General features: G+C 38.0%; 1 protein-coding gene across 2 annotated transcripts; it reads right to left on the reverse strand.

Moving 5' to 3' along the window:
• Positions 1-446: 446 nt before the first annotated feature.
• Positions 447-23,786, reverse strand: LOC118826502 (macrophage mannose receptor 1-like). 2 transcript variants are annotated; one of them, XM_036597487.1, is made up of 30 exons: positions 23,527-23,786; positions 18,249-18,635; positions 17,823-18,002; positions 17,491-17,646; positions 17,109-17,222; positions 16,816-16,953; positions 16,524-16,703; positions 16,054-16,211; positions 15,762-15,878; positions 15,530-15,645; positions 13,927-14,075; positions 12,997-13,196; positions 12,612-12,736; positions 12,384-12,456; positions 12,123-12,279; positions 10,500-10,535; positions 10,236-10,402; positions 10,045-10,106; positions 9,855-9,955; positions 8,534-8,676; positions 7,821-7,923; positions 7,476-7,624; positions 6,883-6,991; positions 6,252-6,478; positions 5,193-5,358; positions 4,727-4,885; positions 4,448-4,564; positions 3,582-3,782; positions 1,102-1,140; positions 447-909 (listed from the first exon to the last, which is right to left on the reverse strand). In XM_036597487.1, exons 1-30 carry the CDS (start codon positions 23,558-23,560, stop codon positions 692-694), a joined length of 4,281 nt encoding a protein of 1,426 aa, XP_036453380.1. In that variant the 5' UTR covers positions 23,561-23,786; the 3' UTR covers positions 447-691. The 2 variants fall into 2 exon arrangements, with proteins under 2 accessions (XP_036453380.1, XP_036453379.1); XM_036597486.1 differs by lacking the exon at positions 23,527-23,786 and adding an exon at positions 18,978-19,108.
• Positions 23,787-24,513: the final 727 nt, after the last annotated feature.

The raw sequence follows: 24,513 nt of genomic DNA on the forward strand, positions 1-24,513 counted from the left end.
TCACTGTACATACAGCAATCTGAACCCAGTGGCTGCTACACTAGTACTTCCTCCTTGAGCTGTAGTATGAATACTTTTTCATGTGCCCAAAATAAGTTCACAAATTTTCTATTTGGACAAGTAATGTAAATTGGTATTTTACAGCAAATTCTAGTTCACAATTTATATTTTTGGAAAAAATAAAACAAACTATAAAATGTGCCTTTTCCACAGACTACATTAAATGCAGCAAGTAAACAATAATTGTGCATAAAACATGCAGAAGTTTGTTCTGTTCATTGTAAAGGAAAATAAACACTATATATATACATATATATATATATATATATGTATATATATATATATATATATATATATATATATAGAGAGAGAGAGAGAGAGAGAGAGAGATGCTCTTTGGTTTAGAATACTGGAATAGTGGAAAAAAGGCACATTTCTGAACAAAATGTAAAAAATGCTTTATTTACTGCATAGAAAATCGACAACAACATCAACAGCTGCCTCACATTGTATATTGTATAAAGTTGATTTAGTAAGCTTTAATTTCACACTAACTTTAAATCCCAAATACAGTTTAAAAACATGTACATGACATCATAAATGTCAAAATAATACACAGAACACAAAGACATTTAGTTAAGTCATATAAAAGAGTCACAATGTACATATACACAAATTGCAAAGCTGGAATCTATTCATCCATATTGTCCACTAAGGATTTGGTGCCTTTCTCCTCTGATATGGGGGATGTTGTAGTGTAGTACATTGGGTTCACAAGAGAAGGAAGAACAATCTGACGGTTGGAGGTTCTGTGATAGATGTAAGCCAGTCCAGCCAGCACAGACAGCACTACAATCACCACGACCACCGACACACCAGCAGCATACGCGCGATGTGATTCAGCAACTTCTGCAGAGAATACAGCATTGAACGCAGTTAGATGCAGTACATAAAGATGATACTTCTTCATATAATGCATTTTAATCACAGTGTGAAATTAAATATTTATGTGTTTCCATTTGCACAGATCCCATTGTAGATCATTTGCAGAATAGTTCCCTTTAACACTTTTACTTGCTGCAGTGTCAGTCAGGCTATTACCTGTGTGGTTTGTTCCAACGGTTGGGCTTAGTAGTGTAACTGTAGTGAAAAATAGAAAAATGTACAGTTAGGTTCAGTCTCAGGTGTGTCATGACATAAAATATAGAAAAATACCAGAATCAATTAAAGATCATTACTCAGTGTAGAATAAACACATATTACCAGCGCCCCAACATTATCCACAATACTAAATGCAACTGGATTTCAATGAACACTTGCTGGCATGACCATAGCTGCTTGAACCACCTCTTACAGCTCTTACAGCCTAGAGTTTTTTTGGATAAGTCTCTATTAATTTTGCACAACATGATGAAACAAGTTCTGCCAGAACTGCCAGCTGTTTATAAGCTTCATGCTGATAAGCTTGTAATAATGCTTATAAGCTTATAATTAACACAGACCTGCCTATAGAGATGCCTTGCACCTATTTAAGTTGTACCTCTCCAGTTGACTTCCCACTGGCTATAAGCTAGCTGCAGTTACTCCTATTCTCAAAAAACCTGGCCTTGATCCAACTAATTTTAATAACTACTGCTTTATTTCAAACTTTCCATTTCTGCCCAAAATTCTTGAACGAGTTGTTGCTAATGAACTGCAGGCTAATTTATGGCGCAAAATCTTTTCAAACCTTTCATTCTGTTTTCCATCAGTGCAACAGGACTGAAACCGCCTTGACAAAGGTCATCAATGACCTTATATCTGCAGATGCTGGAGCCCTTGGAATTCTTATATTACTAGATCTGAGTGCGGCCTTTGACACAGTGTGTCATTCTATTCTCTTATTGAGGCTGCATTAATTGAGCACAGTTGGCTCTGAACTGGACTGGTTCACCTCTTGCCTCATTTATAGAAAACAGTTTATTTTTCTCTCTGGCTGTACTTCATCAACTTCGATTGCTACTCAAGGGGTCCCACAGGGTTTAGTCATCTGACCTCTGCTCTTCATCACTTACGTACTTCCCCTCGGACAGATGATAGATGTTTTAAACTGGACTTACATTGCTATGCGGCTGACACACAGATTTATCTCAGGACCAAATCCTTCAAAAATAACTGAAGCATAACTTACGTAAATAGTGACAAGACTGAACTCCTTCTCACTAGATCTAAATCATCCGTCAACAAAATTGGCTCTGCAACTCTTTCACGTGACAATATAGTAGGCTTCCCTACCCTTCAGGTCAGAAATCTGGTTGTCATACTACAGACCTGACTCTCTCACTGAATGCCCACGTCAGCTATATTGTTAAAACAAATTTTTAGTAATTATTGTAACTTTCTTCTTGCACGCATTAGCTCTTCTTCCCTTCCAGGTGGTCCAGGACTCTGCTGCTCGTCTTCTCACTCATCCTAGCCCTCACAACCACATTACACGTATTCTCCATGATCTCCACTGGCTTCCTATAAAGTACCGCATTCACTTCAAAAATCTTCTGCTCACTCACAAAGCTCTGAACAACCTCAATCCTTCCTACTTGTCCTATCTTCTTCTTCCTTATAAACCCTCCCATACTCTCCACTCTTCAGGTGGTTTGCTAACCATTCTCCCATCCAAACTTCATAGTTTTTGCAATTGAGCATTTTCTAGATTTGCTCCTCATCTCTAACCTACAACTTATCACCCAGCTAATCCTACATTCTTATCACAATTTTACCCTGTTTTCCGTGTTTGTCTTCTGGTATTCTGTGTTTTACTACAATTGTAAGCCTCTTTGCGTTCTTGAAAAGCATGGTAAAGTGCAACTGTGAGGACTTGCTACAGATGTTCCATGGGTATAGGTCAGAGCTCTGTGTGGGCTCTTCAAGGACATCCAATTTCTTCTTTTTTTTAAGACACTTCAGTATTGCCCTGCCAGTGTTCTTTCCCCTTAACATGATGCTACCTCCACCTGATTTTACCTGATCTTACCTGGCTGATTTGCAGTATTAAATTTATGTCATACATACCACTTTCCACTTAGATCTCATCAGACCATAACAAGTGTTTTCAAATGACACTTTGCATTTTCTTTTTTTATGAGCAACAATATACTGTTTTTCCTGGAAGGGCTTCTTTCTTGCCACATTTCTATAAAGGCCCTTTGATGAGCCAAGAATATCACCTTTAATTGCTAATATTGACCTTTGCAACTCAGTGAGAACTGGAATCACCTGGGCAAAATGGCTAAGCTCTAAAATATTTAGTCCTTTTAAGATGGTCTTGTAACACTGGATGGATATTATAATCACATTAATACCAACATCTATAAAGGAACATTCAGGTCAGACCTCAGAGCAGTCCACTTCTTGTAGCACACCCACTGGCACATATGATGTATCTTATATATCCGAGGGACCGTGCTATACATTATTCTCAGTGCTGCATGCTAATTTCTGTGACACGTGCTAATTATGTTTTTTTCTTTCCAACCAGTCATGTTACATAGAACTCACTTTGTAGGAAGCAATTACATGTAATTCACAGCACTGACGTAAGATACCTTTGGCTGTTTTGCAGATGAACATTGCTTCATTGTATCTGCAGTGATGTTTCCTCCACTGTTTAGTTCTGGAAGAGATTAATGCACAGTCCCCCTCATGAGGAAAAAAATAATAATAATGATCAAGATCTTCACTCTGATCTCCAGATTCTTCCCAGTTTGTGTAATCCACCACACTGTCGTCTAGCCACTTCCAGTGTCCTGTATGAATCAAACAGAATACGCTACCTGTTAAAGTATCTTAAAAACACTGAAGAAAAAGTTTCAATCAACGTTCAACAATCTACAATAAACAATCATGATTAGAGGTACCTAATGAAAAAAGAGATAAACCACCTTCAAAGATATTGTTTTGTGGCATCAAGATGTTGATGCTGCCATGTTTTAACATGTAAAGCTATTAGGGGTGCAGTAATGCATTGTGACACTGTGATATCACATGGCAAATCTGTGACAGTGAGCACTGTGAAGGTGTGACAAAGCATCATGGATTATGGAAATTCTACCAATTATGCTGTCTAATGCAACTGTATTTTTTAAACACCAGTGTTTGCAAAGAGTCAGAACCAACAATCCACTTCAGCAGTCCTACAGCCTCACAGCTTTAGTGTCATTAGGAAGCTGTGCAACAACATGATTATCATCATTTTTGTTCCTTGGAATTTTGTTCAAAATATTGTAAAAGCACTGAATTATGGACCAAGTCTCATGGATTGAATTGAATCGTGGGTTGAGTGTTTTGTTACATCCACAAAAGCTTTTTATTTGCCTTTTAAACTTGTATTCACACCTGAATTAATAGACAAGCTTTGTCTGCCAATGATTGATGTTGCAGGGTGTCATACTGAAAATAATTTATTACTTACCCATAAAGGTCTTGTAAAGGCCTATCCAGAAATTGCTCTGAAAGTTCCCGATAAAACTGATGTAATTCTCTATAAACGCTGCCTCTTTTGGGTCTTGAATGCTGACAAGACTGGCTCCTGAAAGAAATAAAATAAAAATAATAATACATATAATACATATTATATTACAGACACAGGGAGAACATACAAACTACACACAGAAAGGACCACAGATATATATATCTGTGGTAAACACAGTATATGTATACACGATTAATGTTATTATGAAGTTCTTTTTACCTCTTCTGTTACAGATGTCTGATGCCATGATCCATGAATATGAAGAGGTTACAAATGCATAACAGTGCCCTCTAAAAGGCAGCCATGTCATCGCTGGTTCAGCTTCAGTTTGCTCAGGACATGTGCCAGGGTACTGTTCTGGTGGAGGTGGGGCAATTTCTGTGAAGATCATGTTAAAAAAGACAGCTTACAGAAATGACTTAGCACACAGGTCTATGAGCTACAAGTGATACAGAAAACTTTCTGTTAGTAAAAAGAGGTAAATATGGGACTGATGGAATATTAGTGCGTTGTCACTAGGGAGCCTGCTCACTCAATTCCCCCTCCTTTTGGTGATGACAGACTATCATCATTGGAAATGAAAAACTGTGTTCACACTTCAGGGCGAAAAAGAGAAGTATGGATTGTTTGGTTGTTAAAGTCTGTCTTTATAGCATGCCATGCTCAGTGGCTGAATATAGCTCACCTGTTGATTTCTTACACAGGCCGTAGTAGGTTTGATTGCACTGGGCAGTTTTCCACTTTCCATCTACATCAACATATACACAGGGAAGACCCTTCTTCGGTTCATCTTCAGCCCATCTCTCCATATTTAACTGCCAATTATCAATCCACAGGAAGTATCCATCTGTCTGTTCAAAAATTTATATCATCAGTTTTTGAATTAAGGGTAAAAGGTCAAATGTGCCATATACATTCAGTTGCATAATTACTGGTTGGTTGGTTAGTTGGTAAAGACTGGTAAAAAAGGCAATGAAAAAATGTCTTTGTGGTTAATCAGCTCGATGTCACGCTGAAATTATGAGAAAATCTAATCTGCAATCAAATTAAATTTATTTTCAGAAAACACAAACCCAGTTTCACAATTATTAGCACACGTAAAAGTTCTTATGTACAACATGGACCTGAACTATGTTTCTATTGATAGTTCCATGTTCCTATTGAAGTTTTCCATATGTGGTGCCACAGAGGGCAAATTTTTTCGGTCATTTGTCGACATGGGGAAGATTAAAGAGTACAGAAATAATTTGAGACAAAAGTGTTTTGACCATGATAAATCAGGTAACAGCTATAAAAAGTAGCTGCATGCCTGAAAAGATCCATATCCACTGTTTGGGCAATAAATGGGAAGTGTAGCCGGAACTGTAGTGTACCTGCCTGGGAAAAGATGCAAGCGTTTTTACCCCTATGTACAATGAGGGGGATTCAACCATGGCTGGACATTTGCAGAAGATGGTTATATTTTGGGGTCACCAAGTCTTCAAAATTATAATCAGATGCAAGCTACATGCCAATGAACTATTTGGAAAGTGCATCAGAAGAGAGCTTTTTCTTTAATCTAACCACAAATGTAAGCACCTGGAGCTAGACACTACCACAATATCTTTTTATCTTTTTTTATCTATATATTTTTTTTTACTGTGGGACTGAGAGAATTAACCACAAGATATTTCTTCATGACTGTTTTACCCATCTTTGTTAAGGGCACCAAAGAAGCTCTCTGCTCTTTCATGCTCAGTCATACCTCGATACTGTTAAGACCAATCCACAGGGGTTGTCCGAGCTTATGAGCCTGCAGCTCTATGTAGGACTGGGTGAGAATGTCTCGAATGCTGGCCAGGTTTGCCCCCTCAAGCTTACAGAGACTCTGTGTTTCACTCCAGGTCAGGTTTTTTTGGATGAGCGTGTAGGAAGAATTTTCAAGCTTGAAAGTTTTCGGCACCTCCGTGGGGCTTGGCATGATTAAGTGATCTGAACATAAAAACAAAAATAAAAAAAAAACACTACCAGTCAAAAGTTAGAACACATAACAATATGCACATTTTATAAGCTTGAACACGTATTGTTCTAAAGACATTTGTTTACATGCAAAAACAGTTAAAATAAGAAAAACTCTTCCATGACCAGATGTTACAGTTACAGACTTGTTACAGTAACAAACTGTACAACCCTGTTAAGTAATTAACAAGGTTAATTACTTGCTGGTTAATTCTCTTCTTGTTACTTCTTTCTTGAGTGCCTTGCTATCCCTTTGCTGCTGTAGCACTGTGAATTCCCCCATTGTGGGACTAATAAAGGATTATCTTATCTTACTTTCTTGTTCAACTTCTATTCAACAGTGAAACAGAGTAGCAAAAATGCTTTTTTAAACTTACCCAGAGCACGACTGCAAATAAAGCCACTATTCGTATCATTGCAGTCTTTTTTCTCCCACTTGCCCAGCTGTGCTCTTTGCCTGCCCCCCATAGCAACACACATGCTCTCCTTTTAAAAAAAAAGACATAGGATCCTAATTTAGGATTACAAGTTTAGCCTGAAAGCCTATCACATAATTAAGGTGCATGTTAATATTTAATTTACGTGAAAACCATCACCATAGTATGCAGTCAGCATATATGGACAACATATCGCTGCTGTCAGAACAAAACCTCGTATCTCCAAAACGATAACTTTTCAGGAGAAGGAAAAAACATGCTTTACCTTTAATGCTAGTCAATGAAACCCACTGAATGGAAGTCACTATGGGCCATTTCTTTGGTCCATTCATCATGAAATTTACACACAATGTAAAGGGCAGTGGGCATTTTCAAATGATGTCAAAAACTGAAAAACGTCAAAAATGGAGATGCGAGGTTTTGTTCCGACACTAGCGATATATAAGTATTAATGCTTACATACCATATACATACATACATACACACATGCACACATGCTAAAAAGAAAAGATTGTTCTGTGTGTTTGACATGCCTCTGAAAAGTATCCTGATGCTCCTTTTGGCCAGTTTGTGAAGGTGACAGGACTTCCATCTGTCCATTTAAATCTTCTGCCTGCCAAACTACTAAAGCCAAGCCATAAATCTGGGGTGTTATCATCTACCATCTTTAAGGTCAAGAAGGCTGAAATCAACAAGGGAAAGAATGTGACATAGTAAACAAGTGATTAACAAATGTGCAGCACACAATACTAACTGGAAAGTCTTTTTTGTTTAATCCCCTTGCTGGATTTGTCATGGAATGGAAAGGAATAATCAAATGACTCTAATATGACTACAGAATACATTATGCTAGTTTTTGAACAGAGTAGATATCTGACCTTGCTGAAGTGCATTAGAAATAGATGCTAGATCTCCTCCAACGTCCCTACAGTATGATCTGGCTTTAATCCAGGGTTTTGGCTCCAGCTGCACTTTGTAACACTGCAAATAAATAACCATAGTCATAACATGTTACATGCATACACTGTAAAAAATGGTTCGTCAGCTCAACCTAAAAAAAACACTGCATGTGGTAACAATTTCATTAACTAGTTTTATTCAACTTAAATATTTTGAATGAACAATTATTTCAAGCATAGTAATTTTTTTGAGCTGAATAAAACCGGTCAACTGCTTTTTACCACATGCCGTTTTTTTTTTAAGGCTGAACTCGTTTTCAGGACGATTCCATCATTCCATCAAAAGGACAAAGAAAATAGTGAGTAAGCTGTGTATTGTGTTGTTGTGCATACACTGTAAAAAAGTGGCTTGTCAGATCTACCTAAAAAAATTACTTCATGTGGTAACAAGGAATTGAATTAATTTTATTCAACTTAAAAACTACACTGATTGAAAGAATCGTTCATTCACAGTATTTATTTAGGTTGAGTAAAATTAGTTAATTTACTTGTTACCACATAAAGTAATTTTTTTTAGGTAGATCTGATGAGCCACAGTGTACATTTACTTTAATCCTATTTACAGACCCAAAAAAGCATTATCAAACCATGTGATCACATATCATTAAGAACAAACCGTCTTCCTATTTTACCTTTTCCTGAAATTTCACCCAGTCGGGAGCACAGCCTCCTTTGGGGGGCTCAGTGGGGGCAGCAGTGGTATTTACTGGGACAGATCCACTTCGCTTACAGATAAACTTCTCTGAATCACCACAGTTCACACTTTCCCAAAGCCCTGGACAAAGCAGAGATCTGTTACCCTGACTGCAGTATTTCCAAACATCTTTATATGTCTGGTTCATAATCTATATTTTACACACAGTGAAATGCTTTTTTCCCATGTGTATTAGTATTTACAGATGTAGCTGTGATGGATTATAATGCAATTACACGTTTAAGTAGAATTACATTCAACTACATTCACATTCTACATCTACAAGTTTGAGTTACACACACACACACACACACACACACACACACACATTTTCAGTAACACTTTATTTGGACAGTCCATTTTAGATGCTGTGCAGATATTTAATTTACTTTCAAGTTACATTCAACTAAATATCTACTAAACTGATCATAACTCTAAACCTGACTCTAATCCTAACCCTAACCTTAACCTCAACCCCAAACCAAAACCCAACACTCACCCTGATCCTAGCCCTAACCCTGGTCCAAATCCTAACCTTAACCCCACCACTGTTTGGAACCAACCAAGTTTCAACAGACAGTTTGTGAACAGTTCGAAAATCTGTAGATAATGTATAGGGGACAATAATGGACTATCCAAACGAAGTACGACCACAATTTCTAAGCTGCTTATCCTCCTGGGTCGGGGGGGTGGGGGGTGCTGGAAACGGGAAGGCAGGAAACACCCTGGACAGGTGGCCCGTCCATCACGGGGCAGACACACAGACATATACATTCACACCAAGGGCAAATTTAGCATCTTTAATTGGCCTGACTGCATGTCTTTGGACTGTGGTAGGAAACTGGAGCACCCGGAGGAAACCCACGCAGACATGGGAAGAACATGCATACTCCACACAACAAACAAAATCCTGGTCACCTGGCCAGGGAAATAAACCCAGGCCCTTCTTGCTGTGAGGCAATAGCGCTAGTTATCTTTCTTATTTATTTCAATGTCAATGAAAAAACCTTCCCACAAAACAAGACTGTAGACACATTAACTTTTTATCAAATCTAAGTCATAATAAAATATCTGCTCTTTTACTTACCAACACTAATGTGATAGAGTGAAAGTTTTAAATCTGCATTTTACAAAGATTTTTTCCACTTGCTCTATGTTGAGCTATGAGGAGTAATTAATTTAAAAATATATTATGCTTTTGTTATCGCGGTATAACTGTAATTATTATTTATCTTCATATTTCCACTGTGATGACTGACCTTGAGACCTAGTCATCTTCACACAGCGCTCCTCATTATTCAAAAAAGCTGGCTGGTTTTCTGACCACCTCTGGAATACGACTGGCGATCCATCCATCCACCTTGCAAAGAAACAATCATTTAAGTTTGTTTTTGTCGTAGTCATATGCTTAATGCACTTTTCAATGTGAGGGCTCTTGTTCAAACTTACAAAACAGACTTATCCAGATCGACGGTCATACCAATATAAGCGTCAGTATAACCCATCAAAAGCTAAAACACACAAAAGATGACACAATGAGCGAAACGTAAGTTGCGTTATATTAACATACAAATATGAACATGACTTTTTTTTTAATTATTTAAGTGTGACCAGAAGGCTCAATTTATCTAAAATCTTACCTGATGCCACAGAAACACTCTTTCTTCCTCATCATTTATTACCACAAGATCACCATGTCTGTGCTTACAGAAGCTCCGGCCTTCTTCCATAGAAAAATAAGAACCTTTAGGGACGTAATACTGATTGTCTTTGAAGATAAGCCAGCCGTCTTCTGTTTTATTATATTCTACAAGAGTAGGAAGAAAACAGAATTACCTTCGAAAATCTTCCCATGTCATTAAAAAGTATGATAAACAGCCTGGCCGACTGTGCAGAAGACTTACCTTTTTCTGTAATTTCTACTTCCTTTGGTGTAACTCCTATAGAGAGACAGAGATCATTTATCAAACAGAGATTTTTTATTATTGCTCCAAATCTACAAATCCAGGCCTGTTATACAATCACAGACATTTCTGTTCATGGGCAGTCTGAGAGCAGACTGTGTCACTGTGAACTCTGAATTACTGAATTAAAAGGTTCACTCTGATCTGTTCACTGATTTGGCAACAGAAAATGTCTTTACAACAATGGGCATTTTAGTGTCGCCCACAGCACTGCAAAGGTCAGTGTTCTACCCATAATTCACCAGCTAGTTGTTAAGCCTATAATGAGTTGGATCCAGGGGTGGACAAAATACAATACTTCTGTACTGTATAATTAGATGTGCTCCTTGTAAAATGCTATATGGGTTTTCTATCTGCATTTCTACTTGAGCAAAAGTACAAAAGTACTTTGAGCTATTATAGATCTTGTATACTATTATTTTCATATATACGTTGTGTTAAGGAGACCTATGTGGCTGCATGAAAAACATGTCTCTTTAATACAACTTAAACATCTACAGTACATCTACTTTTACTTAAGTACAGAAGCACTGTATATTGCCCAACCCTGGTTGGATCCCTTGTGTAGGGACTGCAACTTTTTTCCACACTAGCTGAGCTAAGATTCACATATAGTATTAACTGTTGGAAGCGTGAAGTTTTTAAACAAAATAAACTTCTTGGCTAGCTGTAACTGGTGTAATAGAGCTGAACAGACGTGTATCTGTCAGAGACCACCCCGTCATATATTTCTTTTCCAGTCGAAACAGCCACGGACAAGTTATTCATTTTTCAGCATTTTTCCACCCTTTGCCTTCATGACACCTTCTATTCTTTTTGGGGCTACTTTTTTTCTCTCAGTTTTTCAAAGAAATCTGCAGGGATATTTTGCCATGCCTCTTGTAAATACCTCCAAAGTTCAGGTTAGAAGTTGACTGCATTTCCCAGACGGCACTGCATGATGTATTGAAACTTGTTTGCACTGTTCAGTCACAAACCACCAACCACAGATGTTGTTATACATCCCCAAACTTACACTGATCCTCCACCATGCTTGACTGAGTCTTTCATTGCTTTAGTGAAATGAATACTGCCTTTTGTTACTTCCAAAGATCTCAAATTTAGACATTTCAGCCTATAAAGTCTTATTCCACATCTCAGATGTCCAGTTTTGGGTAGCTTTTCATCATTTTTAACTTCAATGTTAGATGTTCATGAGAGAGAGCTGTGCAAGGCAACTACGGTGTGTTTGGGGAGCTGCTTGTGTGGATGTTAGTGTCTCTTTGAACTCTTTTGGGATGCAGCTATACAACTGGGAGGAAGGAACAGTGGTAGAATGTGCTCAAAAGTAAAGAGATTACAAATTAAACACTGATAGATATATTATACTCCTTTCTTCTGACTCCGAAAAATGAATAACTTGTACTTAAAGGCTGTTATGACTGGAATCCAAAAGGGTAGTATCTGATTTTTGCACAGTACTGTATTTACAGTACAAGGTAATGTTTCCATGATTCAAAAACACTTTGCAAGGATTAGAGTAAATTAGACACCTCCAAAAAAAGTATTTTACTTTGGCTTTACCTTTTTGAATCTCGCAATACCAAGCTGTTTTGCTTTCACACTGCAGGTCATTCCATTGTCCTTCTCCGCGTCTCCACCAGCGATAACGCATCGTAACACATTTTTCTACATCGTTTAAATTGTTTGGTTCCCCTTCTTCCCAGTTTTCATAAGATGACTGAAACAGAAAAAATCAAAGCTGAATTTTGAGAGAGGTATATGTCTTCCCCTCTCTATAAAGAAGCATCTCAGGACAGATGATAACATTCAAACCAAACTCACAGAGGAGCCATCACTCCATGTGTAACCAACAGACGGATCCTGGATGCTGTAGCCAATCCACGCTGGTTGTGAACTGCAAACATAAATATCTTTATAAAGACTGTAGGTTTGTTTTCACTTCTATAGCTTGAAGAATCAAAGCTACTCTTAATTCCCACACAAGAAAGGTTAGAATATTGACTATAAAGATGTTGCTATGGCTAGATTTTATTACAATCATAGTCTTACAATTCGAAGTCGTGCACGTTCATATCATTAGCACTGTGGATACTGAGCAGGTCACCACCAATTTCCCGGCAGAAGTCAAGCGCTTCAGACCACGTCTTCTCTCCACTTCGCCTCGCTGGAAACAGCTTTAACAGGGAGATTAAAAACACAAACAAAAATCAGCGCTGAGGTAGATTGCAGAGAACATAAAACAAAGCCGGAAAGCAACAAAAAATATACTTAAATCTATTCCATTAGTCACCATATTAAGGCACTTTAATTACAGTGTGTTTTTAATTGTTTTTCATCTTCAGATTTCAAAGCTTTCACAACACAAATACCATACTGTCTGCCTCTCAAGCTGATCATTACTGTTATCATTAGTGATGAAAGATTCTCATTATACCTTGAAACAGTAATCTCTGTTTGTGAGAGGATGCCAGCCGTCACTACAGCTGACAGCAGGAGTGGTTGGGGGGGCTGGAGTTGTGATCACTCCCTCAGCTTTCTGCTTGCAGATGTATTTCTCTTGATTAGTGCAGTTTAGCACATCCCATAATCCAGCAAGTACTCCCGTGGTCATGGCAACACAACCTTGTTTCCCCCCTGTGTTTGAAGACAGTGACAGTTTTGGAAATGAAGTTACAGATACAAGCATTTCTGCATTCACTGCTTTTTTCCTGTTAAAATTAACATATCGCTGCTGTTGAAACAAAACCTTGTATCTCCATTTTGTTTTTCAGTTTTTGACATTATTTGAAAATGTCTGTTAATTTTTACATTGTGTGTGAATTTCATGATGAATGGACTAAAAGAAATGACCTAAAATGACTTAAAAAAAAGTCTGGTTCCACTAACTTACATTAGAACTAAAGTAGGTTTTTTCCTTCTCCTGTAAAGTTACCATTTTGGAGATATAAGGTCATGTGATATGTTTCATAGGCCAAGTTGTCTAATGGCAGATTTTTTGGCTGCTTTTTATTAATCACTTTAACACAAAGCTCATACTGTGTGAGCTAAATGAACACACTAGCACATTCCCAGTACATTTAAGTGCAACAAACATTGTTTGCTCTTTAACTGGCCAAACTGGCTTTTAAATTCGTAACCCTTGTGTGGTGTTCATGTTTTTGTTACTCGGTGGGTATGGTGGACTCACTGCATTATTGTTTTGTCTTTTTTTTAATCAATTGTGCCAGCAGTTAATCTCAGTATTTAAGATGTGATTTAGACCCTGAAGTGGCTTTAAAAAGAATTCTGCATGGATGTATGAATTAAACAGGGTTTTTTGATTGAGTTGGCGTGGAATGATGCACATTTCGTCTTTCGCATTTACCTGGCATTCCAGCATTGAAATGTGTGAAAGGAACCTTCTTATTGTTTGTCCACTTAAAAATGTGGCGATTGTCCCTGTTAGATAGTCCGATCCAGAAGTGCTTCTCTGGTCGAGCCCCAATTAGACTGACCAGGAACGCATTTTCAATCCTGAGGGGAGAAAAAAGACACAGAGAAAGAGAGAATTACTGCCTAGTGTTTAAAACAGCTGTTCCAACTAAATTGAGACTGAAAACTGTACTAAACTGTAAAAATGGACATACAAGAAAAATACTACCATTAAAAGGTGTGGAATCAATGTAAATCAATACAATTATTCAAAATTATGAAGGTAGTACTTTGCTACTTCAGAGGTTTCTTTTCCTTTGAAGTTAATATGTAAAGTTAGATCTTTTGGCCAGACAAATGTGCAAAAGGCACCTTTTTGCACACCCTAAAAATAAAGCTAGATTTTCATCATAAAGACACAAAGTGGTTTGCTCGAGTTTCACTTTATTGATCTTTAGACAGAATTAGGCAGGGACATGGCAAGTGGGGTGCTAAGAGACTGCAACTGCTGAAAATAATATTAATAATGAAAAGTTCTTTATAAAAAACTTTAGAATAATCTGAGCATAGAAAAGACCCTTGTGTGCTTTTAGAGTGGAGTCTGTATTTTTATATTTTCTTTACAGCGAGCCGAATCACTTCCCTGTATTGTCTTTAAACTAAAATCTAAAATAATGACAGTTTTATCAACCATTATATCTTCTGCTCGGTGTGCATTCCAGTGTTAACTCTCACCATGTGGCTGTGGACATCACACGATCGCTTAATGCATCACATGATCGCTCCACGCATCAACAATCTGATTGGTTGCTGCTCAGTTTATTCGCACAAAGTTCGTCCAGAACGAAAGGGCATATCAGCAGTTTGATGTGTCAGTTATATGCATATTGTTATCTCTCTTTTTATGTCTCACATTATGACATGACCAGCTTCATGTAAATTTAAAAAAAAATAATTATCGATAATGGCAAATCATTTTGCATGACGTCACTGTTCACGTCACATATAAGTTAGGGGTACTGCTTAAAATTGTAGTACCCAAACTTAAAACACGTTCCCACACACCTGGTATCAGGCAACACATGTAACCCCCTTGCTGAGGGTGAGTTTATATGTGAATTTTTATATCTGTTTGGTCACATACAATAATCATTTGCAATTAATTATATAAAGATTTTACATATCATATGTACTTCATATAATCAAAATAATTCACAAACTATATTGACGTTTCAAATTTTTACATTTTACCCCCTTTTGTCACAGCTTGTTAAAATGAAGTGGAATCAAGACACACTTCAAAAGTTTGGAATTTTTGGAAGTTTTAAACATTTCAAATTAGTGGGCCTCATTCTCCAATATATTTATTTAATATTAAATATATATATATATATATATATATATATATATATATATATATATATATATATATAAAACATGCTATTGCTCTAGTGATCACAACAGTAGTTTCAGAGCCATATCAGCTTATACTGTTCCAGTAAACACTGTTAGTGAGGAGTTCACTATACAGTTCCATATAAATACAGGGCACTGACCTGTTTGTAATGTCAGCCAAATAAGATCCAGTTTTCTCACACATCTGCTTGGCCACATCAAAGGTTTTAGTCTCTGATGCCGCTAGATAGCAGTAGTAACCAAACCTGGTCCAACCCTTAAATAGCCAAGAAATGTGAGTCAACAATTAAAAAACATTCATCACAATTACACAAAAGGCAGTATCTGTCAAATGGTATTCTGACTCGAAAAGCATTTCAAAGAAATACTTACAGGTTTGCAGCCTGGGCTTGCAACAACAGTGTCATTAGTGGATGGATTTGAATGGGTTTTCTTCTTACAGATGTATCCATACTTGTTGTGACAGACCTGATCAGCCCATTTTCCCTCCTAGTAAAGTAACAGATGTGTTAACTAGATAGACGTAGCCTCTCTTCTTCTGTATTTGTTTGTTACGCTGCTCTGTATTATCTAAACTCATCCCAAAACCAAGTGAAATGGAAAGAATGAGCATTGTTATGTGCAGAGTAGGAGTGGCTGGAATGACTTGGCTGAGAACTGTTACCTGTCCTCTCATTAAAACACAGTCTTCTTTGAGGGTAGCACTGTGGCTCGGTTCATTCACGTCCCACAAGGCAAACGGGACACTGGAGTGGTCACTCCACTCAAATAGCATTTCAGTCCTGAGGTCATTAAAACCGATCCACAGTTCATCTGTCTTTACTGTACAGATCGGAGGAAATATATCAGTAAAGTAAATAAAAACATCGGTGCTGCTTGCTTTGTCAGTTTGAGAATAAAACAGACATTTTAAAGATCACACTGAAAATGTTTGTATTCTTTGTAGGCTGCTGCTATGGATTGGATGGACTGATATTTAGGTTGCTGGCATCATTAGTTTGATTTTAACCTTTACTTTAAACAGTGTTTACTTATGTTTTATCACCAATCTGAACAACCTGAACTTTTGTCACCCTAGTCCCTGTCATCTACCAGATTCTTGAATTTTAACAAGAAATGAGCAATAAAACTCACAGTATCCGAGTTGTGAGATGGCAAAGCTTTGCTCTTCTACACTGAGAACGCTCAACAGATCTCCACCTTCACGCCGACAAGCGTCTCTGGCCTCCAGCCATGTTTTCTTTGTACGAGTGAGGAGGTAGCAGTGACCTGAGTAAGGGATCCATGGACTGTAACAAGAACCTGTGTGGACAACTGGAGAGCAGTGGACAAACATTTTAAATCATAGGCAAAATATCAAGGAAATCAAAGACCAGAAATGTTTCATAAAACAAAAGATGTTCAGTGATGAAGATACACTGTTTACCTGGTGGAACAGTGGGAGTGAGGAGACGTTTTTGGCAGATATATCCATGTCTCTCAGAACAAACAGCAGTGGACCATTCAGAGCCATGAAGCTGACTTGCCACCCCACAGCTGTGGCCTGGTGCAGCAGATGGTTGTCCTTTTTTTTGAGGAAACATGCATAGTGGCACATAAATGACTTAAAATAACTCACAGACCAAACAGATGACACGATAAACATGGCCCACAGTAATTAAAACAGGATGTGGCATCACATTGACCGTGTAAATGTGTACCACAGATAGTAAAACTCACCACTCAGCCATTTCAGATAACGTAAAGGTTGTCCATTGACCCAGTGCCATCCACTTGATGCATCTAAACTGTTCAGCCCTGTCCACAATACTGCCCCTGACTGTTGAGTCAACCCTGCATAAGGCAAGGCAAGGCAAGTTTATTTATATAGCACCTTTCATACACTGCTGTCATTCAAAGTGCTTTACAAATAAGAAAATACAGCGTTGTTTTAAAAGGTAAAGGCAGTAGACAAAACTTTTTCTCAGCTTTAGGAATATCACTGTTACAACATGAACATATTTAGTCATCTTTCACCTTTTGTGTTACTGTTATTACTGTAGCTAAGCATTTAACACATAGTTATAGGATGTTTTTCTAAGCACCCATAAGACCACAGCACCTGATATGAAGGTCTGTTCATGGGGTTCAGTGACGCTCAGCAGGTCTCCCCCCTGCTGCTGACAGCTCTTCCTGGCCTGATACCAGGTCAGTGCAGACTCTTCATTCAGCTGGTAATAGACGTCTGTCAGAGGACTCTTCCTCCAGAAATTGTCATCTGCAAGAGATATCATGTCAGGAACCACCAGCAGATGTCCATAAAGAGTAGATAAACTTAATGAGCTGGAGCAAATGAAGATTTGTTTGTGAATAACTAACTGCTGGATGTTTGTTTTTTTTTTTGTAGTATTGTATTGTTCTGTATTGTAACTTGTTAATGCAGGATACATGTACCTTTCTGACGTGTTGGGCAATAACCCCAGAGCTCATGAGCTTCATATCGACTTTCAATCGCACACCATAGACGTTTGTTGGAGGAGCCTTCTGTTGTGCAGTCTGAATACCATTTATTCTTGAAACGGAATGGAAATTGACAAGGACGCCCAAAGGCATTTCCTTTAATTGTATATATTTCTGTGAAAAGGGACAAAAGAGTAGCTCTGAGTACTGATTATTATTCAAATACACTACATACATACATATACACATACAGTCTTAATGCAGTAGTAGTAGCTGCCATGCCAGTTACGTCTTGCTGTGTAGAGGAAAGTGCGCCACTATATGTACAAATTACAGACACATATTGAATGTCGCACAGATGCTGTGAGACTGCTGCTTATTCTGTGGAATCAAACATCTCTGAGATGTGAAACCAAATACCTTCATATGGCCGAGAGCAAACGCTGCCCATCGATCCATGAATCGTCCACCTGCCCTTGTCTCCTGGGTTTCTGGAGAGTGTTACTAGATTAGACTCTCCCTGAAGAGACAAGTAAAGAGACTCATTCTTCAGGCCGAACAGTGTGTCATTCTGGCACTCCCACTTCTGGAGGTCATTGTTGGCATCACAGAAGTACCACTGCAGTTTATTGCCCTCACTCTTGCTGCCCGTGCCGAGGCATTTCTTCTGCTCCACGTTAAAAATGCGGTTCTCTGACGTCCAGCGGAACTGCTGTCTTGGGCTCTGAGGGTTGCACGGAAACAGCTCTCGCAGGTTGTCTCCCAGGCATCTGTTCTTACGTGCATTGTAGATCAAAAAGGGCCCATCTATAGATGAAAAAAGCATGCATTTACTACTGAACAAAGCAAGGCAAATGGGCACACTAGCATCTTGATTACAACAGAACAATACACTGCAAGTTATGCAGTACTTTAGCACTAAGGAATGTTAGATTGGTGTACTTTTTCATTTCACTGTTAATACATTTCAATAGGATAATTTCTAGGCACCCCAATGCAAACCAAATTAGATCTAATATGACATTATACACTACTTGTTTATTTCTGCTATTGTTTCATAGCTTCTTTAAGTAACAATAGACATTTCTGTAGCTGAGAAGCTGTTTGCTAATTAAGACAGTAATTCCTGCAGCAAAAGAGACAACATACCTGACTGAGCAAAGCAGTGTGACATGTTGAGTAAAAGCACAATGATGACAGTTATTTTCACCATCTTAATGGTCTTTAAAATCCTCTAGCTTTACAAGAGCCCAATCTGGTATCAAACTCTTGTTCAACTTCAGAATGACACTTTGGTCTTCGTGACCTGCTTTTAAGAGGAGTGTCCACTCCTCACAACCATAATATCCTGTCACATGCATTTCTTTTGGAAGTATTGTGGCAAACCGATTTCATCATGTCTCTTCTGGGAATAAACGGTCAAACCGTCTGTCACAGTTAACCATCGTTAGACTTTACTGGAATACTGTTCTCAGCAATTATTAGTTACTCAATAGCTAAGCTTTCTTTGTAAATGCCAGTTTTAAGAATTGAGAAGTAGTTAGTAGTGGCTGTGAAAAACACGAATCATGCACCATGTACTACTAATGTAAGTTTCTATAAATGCAGGTGATGCAAAGCGATACAATTCAAAAATGAATATAATTATAATAAAACTGTAATTATATATTTTTTTATTAAAACAGTTTTAACTCTTTCAGTAATTGTTAAATGTATATTTTACGACATTGTGGTCATGTGCGCTTATCTTGTAAATACAATGTTTCCAACATGACTTGAGTGCAGCTTTAGTTGGTGTGTTAAAGCAGCATTAGGCCAGAAACATTCTCAATGCAAAAACACAAATGCAAATGACAGCGGTCAGCCAACACGTTGCAAATGCTCGGCCATTCTGTACAAACCCACCAGGCATTCTCATGTTGCTGTGGCGGTTAAAACATTCAGTACTGAAGGAGGAGATAGAGGACAAATCAGAGAGGGATCTACTGTTATTCCAACAGTCTCAAGAGCTAAATGTGAACAATTAGAGAAAAGTGAGCTGCTTAAGCTCTTCTGTTAAACTGGAAAGACGATAATGTATCATATTTTTTATGTTCATTTAAGCCATCTTTGCGTGAGACTTAACTGCTTGTCTGCAATGACAGCTGAGAAAGCATGCTGGCCCTACAAGACCGCTTGGACAGCTTGGATGTTGCTGTAACGCTCAGAATGCAGCCTGTGCTTGCGTTGCATTATGAAATGTGTTGTGACACATTTTTGAATGCAATAACACATTAAACCCCATCTGCATAGCTTAAAATGTCTGTGTTCGCACCCTTGCGTAAAGTATGTTTCAGGCATTTTTTTGCTCTTGCCTTTCCCCTATAGTTGTGGAGTGTATTTCACTTTTACACCACAAATAGCGCTTTGAAGCACCATCATGGACAGCTGTACACGTGCATTTGCTGATAAGGATACAGAATTCCCTTTCGCAAGCACATGCAAACATATAAATGCTACAGATTACACTCACTATTTTGGATGTTTACCATTGTGGCGCACATGCACGCAAAGGGAAGCCAGATTTTCCTGGGGAATCGGAATTCAGCACATCAGCAAAGACAACATCAGAAGAGAAAGAACCATGTCGACAAGTAAAAGCCAGTGCGAGATTTACTCGTCTGGTCTGGTCTTGCTTGGTCACTCTCTTTTTCTTTTCCTCACTTCCTCTGGCTACGTGTTCTAGTCAGTGTACCATCAAAATGGTTTTGACACTGTTATTTTAAGGTAAAAATGTTATATAATGTTGCTTTAAGAGTGGGAAAATCATCAAAATGTGCTGGCCACAGCCCTCTTAAAAGCACAGTATGCCAGCCCTAATCCAGAATATACAGAATGTCTTTCAGTGATTAGCATTTATCATTGGTTAAAATTATAGTTAAAATTTCCATTACCATTCACAAATCTGATTTTCCTCTGTCTAACCACAAAAATCGGATCCTTCTAGAGTCACTTTTGCATCAAATACATTTGTATTTTATCTTCCCACTATTATCTATATTTTTTGTGATGAATTTACTGTCAACTGAAAGAATGATGTTGGTCTTTTCTGATAAGTGATTTTTCTGACGTCTTCCTCTGTTCCGGTTTCGGCTGGTCTGTTATCCTGTGAGGCTCTTGATTGCCAAATTCAGACAGACTGCTCAAACATATAAGGCTGAACCACACCGATCCTTCACAGTTTCATGATTCACAGTTTTGACCTCTACTCCTCATCGGCGTCTACACTGTGCATGTGCAATATATACACACAGCAGGACAATAACGTCTCTCTCTACAGCCTGCTTAACAAAGACAGTTATAAAAATTACTGTATTTTCATTTACACTTCACAATTCTATTCAGTCAAACAGTGAAGTCAGTATATGTGAATTTTGGTGGGAAATGTTGCCTGCTGTTAGCCTACTCGTCTCCATCCATATTGGGGAAGTGGTTGTGGTTGTGACTCTGTCTGGGCTAAAATCAAACAGCGTGTTCCTGGTGGGAATCTGCCAAGACAGGATGTTTAAATAGGCCGACGGCTTTGAGTGTGACCGCCACGAAGCAGACTCTCATTCACTGCAAGCTTGAGTTGTCTGTTCATTAGCAGGGCACTGTACACTCAGCTTACCTCACATGCTAACAGGTGGTATCAGATAGTACCAGTACCAGTGCCTTTTTATGAGGCTGAGAACAAGAAAATTAGCACTGTATCAGGCCGATACAAGACACGAGTATCGGTGTCGATGTATTCCTAGTTGTCAAAATAAGACTATTTAACTTATTTGCAGAATGGCAGATATGTTTTCCTGTTTTAAGCATTATCTCTTAAAACAAGCAAAATTATCTACAACATGTCCTGAAACAAGCTAATCTGTCTGCCAATGGTATAAGATGACCAAAGGTGTCCAATACTAATAGCAAAGGGCTGGTGTGGTTGCAGGTTTTCATTCCAGCAAAGCAGGAACACTCCTGATCAACTGTTTGAAGACTGAGACCAACTGAATCAACAAGTGGAATTAGGTGTACAAACACAGCCACAGAGCAGGCAGGTCACTTCTAGCCATAAGTTTCCTCCTCATGGTAGATACACTGACCCCCACTATCACACCCAAGCCCTATTTCTGTCAGTTATTTCAGAAATATCTACAGCCATAAATATCCATTCATGATTCTGCACGATTAACATTTCGCAATATCTATTTACAGCTTTCCAATGACATGAGTTGCATATTAGAATCATTTTATACACCTATCTGCAACAAAATTAGTTTTACATTATTTAAAACAATAATTCTGAACAGCGAACTAAACTTTTGGACTATAGTGTATGTAAATAATCAAGTCAGAAATATCAGATTGAGCAAACATATTCCGAACAGTCAAACAGAATAGGTTTACAATGTCAGGATGGGATTTTTTGTGGCAGTGCTGGTACATTCCTAGGTGTATTCAAGTGCAACTGAGCTGGAATCAGGTGTTTTTGAGCAGGGAAATGGAAAGAAAAAAACAAAAAAACAATTTGCTGGACACTAGGTCCCCAGGACTGTAACTGAATACCTCTGTTCTAAAACAATCTGACAACTTCCACAGTATATAGTTTTAGCCATGATACAGTTATGATTGTTATGTTGTTATGACATCCCATTCAAAAATTCTCATTTAAGGAGCGAGGATAGGAATAGGAAAACACATTTATCATAAATGTATTAGTTCATTTATAATTAATCTCTGAAACAAAAACAAGCTGAAATATTACAATGCTAAAACTGATAGATATTACCAAAATGACCTATTACTATCCCTCAGGATTCACTGATCGCTAGGCATTATGTTACTTACTAGCCTACAAATCATATGCAAGCTTCCTGGTGACCTGATAAGGTCAGGAGTTTTCAGCTATTAATGTAGTCTAATCCATGCTGACTGCATCATAGGAGATGGAAGCGCTTATTACAGTAAGCAGACTTTTGCTCAGATGTCACACCAACACTTGCAGTAACTGATTACTAATTGTTTTGGGAAGTTCTGCCACTTTCTTTTTAAGTCATATGTACATGATCCCACAGCAGATGTTCTTTTGATGACACTGCATTTATGTACAGAGTCAGAGAGCTACAGTAAGTTCTCATAGCTTACAGTCACTCACTCAGATATAGTTATAAAAATGTATTATCAATAATACATTCTCTGGTCATTTTTTGCAAATGCCCTGGTGTAAAGAAGTAAACAATTTAACTGTGCAGTTAGAGACCATAGCCCATTTGCTGCAATACACAATGTTTGGTGGCTATCTGCTAGTTCTTTATAAATGGTCAGTTTTCAACCACAGAGCCACTCAATTCATCGTTGGTCAGTAACTGATGTGAATGAATTCCTTTTCTAATTTGAGTAAGATTTAATAAGTACAATTTATTTATAAAGCACATTTTGAGCAACTTACACTGACCAAATGGTGGTACACAGGATAAAGACATGAAAAGAAATTTAATTAAACTGTATCCCAAAATGAACTAGGAGTCAATTAAGCAACAAACATGAAAGGACTGGTGTAATACGAAAACTACTAATTTGAAAATTATACTGAATAACAACAGGCACTTCAAAACTCAAGAACACATTTAAACAGATAACATTTGACATTTTAAACACTGCACAAAAACAACATTAACTTCCGCACCTCTCAATAAACTGGGATGAAATAAACAATCCATGAACTGCAGGGCGGAGCTCCAGGAAGGGTGCGGGATTGCCTCCAATTCTTGTGTGTGGTCTCAGCCATGAATGGGTGTAAAGTAGGGTGCTGCAGGTATGAGCCAGGTGAAAACTGGTTTGAGGGACTGATGCGAAATAGCTTGGGAGTTATGTCCAGTGGCCACATTTCCTCGCTTACACCTCATTCTTTAACGATTCCTCCTATAGCACCCACCAAGAATGTCTGTCTGTCTATCAAAACATATTTCCTGGCCTGGGCCTTTCAAAACATTTACAAAGATATAATTATAATCATTTCAGGACAGGATCCTACACTTGTTTTTTCCATCATAAAGACAGGCAGTATGCTTCCTTTGGATACACTGCTTCTGCTGATGTCACCTGAACTCCCATTTCCTGCAAAACCTGGGTCATGCAAAAGTGTTTCTCCTGATATTCTCATAACCTTCAAGGTCTTTCCTGCAGCTGAAATGTAGGAAAATCATTTTGCTGAGCAGCAAGACAGGATGCATTCTTGTGCCTCTACTACAGTTTCTGTGCATAGTGGATCCCAGAACAGCAAGAAACAGAAGAATATATTCATGATCTAAAAGGATAGAGGCTCTCTAGAGAATTATAATGTTTTATCTGAAAGTGCTTCTTAGTGAAACACCAAATGTTTAAAAAATAGAATCAAAAAAGTTTGATTGAAATAGAATCTGATTCAAAAAGGCCTATACATTTCATTATTTAGGTCTACAACTTATGATGTAGATTTGAAGTCTTGAATCTTGATTTTCATCAGCACAGTTATGAAGAGTTTCTGATTTTTTTTGATAACTTTTCATAGAGGTAACTGAATTCACTGTTTTGGCACTGCAGGGCACACAACTTCAGCTACGCACATCTGTGTTCCCTCACAGATACAATTGATCATTTGGTAACGACATGCATATCACAATGACCACCTGCA

This window comes from Colossoma macropomum, unplaced genomic scaffold (genome assembly GCF_904425465.1).
Source record: "Colossoma macropomum unplaced genomic scaffold, Colossoma_macropomum, whole genome shotgun sequence".
NCBI classification, from domain to species: Eukaryota; Metazoa; Chordata; class Actinopteri; order Characiformes; family Serrasalmidae; genus Colossoma; species Colossoma macropomum.

Coding starts and splice junctions, on each gene's coding strand:
- LOC118826502 (XM_036597486.1), bottom strand. CDS start 19,041: ATGGTGAAAATAACTGTCATCATTGTGCTTTTACTCAACATGTCACAC. Junction 8,677..9,854: donor GAAGATGACTAGGTCTCAAG/GTCAGTCATCAC, acceptor TGCTTTGTCCAG/GGCTTTGGGAAAGTGTGAAC. Junction 1,141..3,581: donor CATCTGCAAAACAGCCAAAG/GTATCTTACGTC, acceptor TTTTCACTACAG/TTACACTACTAAGCCCAACC.